This window comes from Leptonychotes weddellii, unplaced genomic scaffold (assembly GCF_054177405.1).
Source record: "Leptonychotes weddellii isolate Sample4059 unplaced genomic scaffold, ASM5417740v2 HiC_scaffold_33282, whole genome shotgun sequence".
In the NCBI taxonomy this organism is placed as follows: Eukaryota; Metazoa; Chordata; class Mammalia; order Carnivora; family Phocidae; genus Leptonychotes; species Leptonychotes weddellii.
The window spans coordinates 1-1,317 of record NW_027931772.1 but is presented as its reverse complement, the minus strand read 5'-3'; the positions used below and the strand labels follow the sequence as shown (position 1 = coordinate 1,317).

Below are 1,317 nucleotides of genomic sequence, written 5' to 3'. Positions count from 1 at the left end.
CAGGGGAGGAAAGGGCACCTGGAGGGACAGGGCTCAGCAGTGGGGCTTGAGTTACGGGGTCAGTGGTGGCGCAGTGGGTAAGGGGCTGCGGGAGGTGAGGGATGAGGCGAGGGGAGGGCGCCCCGTCCCGGCGCTCACCGGCCACCTGCAGGCTGACTGCGGCGCTGCCGAAGTCCCGGATGCTCACGAAGCAGGTGAAGCTGCCCTCATCAGCCACGCGCACGCGCTGCAGCCGCAGGGACGCGTTGCCCTGAGCCAGCAGGTCCGGGAAGAGCGCCGTGCGGTTGGCGTAGGCGCTGCCCTGGTCCCGGCCCTCGGCGAAGCTGTGCACCAGCTGCTTGGTGTCCGTCAGCTGCCAGATGAGGTTGAGCTGCGCCAGGCTGAAGCCGGGTTCGGGCGAGAAGGAGCAGCGCAGGGTGGCGTCGGTGCCCACCAGGGCCACCACGGGGTCCTCGGGGACCTGGACCTCCACGGCACCTGGGGGTGAGATTGGATAGGCGGTGAAGAGGGGTGGGGACACTCTGGGCTACCAGCCCACAGCCTCCCAGATTTCCCTCTTTGTTCCTGTTCCGTCTTCCCACTTTCTCTCCAGACCCAAAAGCAGACTGAGTCTCCGGATTCCCAGATGTGGAGTCACCCTAATCTTATGACAAGAATCACAGGAGGTTGACCTTGGCCTGATAATGCCTGTTCCGGGAGGGCGGGCAGGCCGGGGACAGCATCCAGCCCTAGCACCCTCCCCCCCATGATGGATCCATTTCCCTCTCCTATCCTTACTCTCTTTCCAGAGGTTTCCGGAGCCCTGGAGTCAGGAGCCCCGGAGTGCGAAGAAGGTCTGTGATTCCTGTCCTCGTCCCCTACCAGCAAGGTAAGGTTCCTTGCCTCCTCACCCTGTTTATCCTTCCTGTTTTCATTACTAGGAATTTCACCTTCTGCGAGACTGAAGGTATGGAGCTAGATTCAAATCCCGCAGCCCCGGCCGATAGGACAAAAACCTCCCTCCCTCGCGGGGGACATTTAAGCAAAAAAACAAACCTGTGGGGCTTCTATGGGGCGTGATGGTGACGGAGCCATGAGCGTCCTGCCGCAGCACAGGGTTGCGCACCAGGCAGCTGTAAGTGCCATTGGCGCCCAGCACCACCCTCAGGACGCTGCGCACGTCGAACAGGCCCTGCTCGTTGGCCATCTGCGACGTGGTCACGTTGCCCGTCAAGGGGGCGCCCTGCCCGTCCTGCCAGAACACCTCGGCCTCCGGATAGCCCCGGTAGCTGGAGCACGTGATGGTCACCATGTCCCCAGGCCGCAGGTCCTTGTTGG

General features: G+C 63.1%; 1 protein-coding gene across 1 annotated transcript; it reads right to left on the bottom strand.

The window, feature by feature from the left end:
* Nucleotides 1-55: 55 nt before the first annotated feature.
* Nucleotides 56-1,311, bottom strand: LOC102737779 (CD276 antigen-like; the record flags this gene model as incomplete). Its single annotated transcript, XM_081810694.1, has 2 exons — nucleotides 1,036-1,311; nucleotides 56-477 (listed from the first exon to the last, which is right to left on the bottom strand). Coding segments are annotated over exons 1-2 (678 nt in total), but the record flags the coding sequence as incomplete, so codon positions are not given.
* Nucleotides 1,312-1,317: the final 6 nt, after the last annotated feature.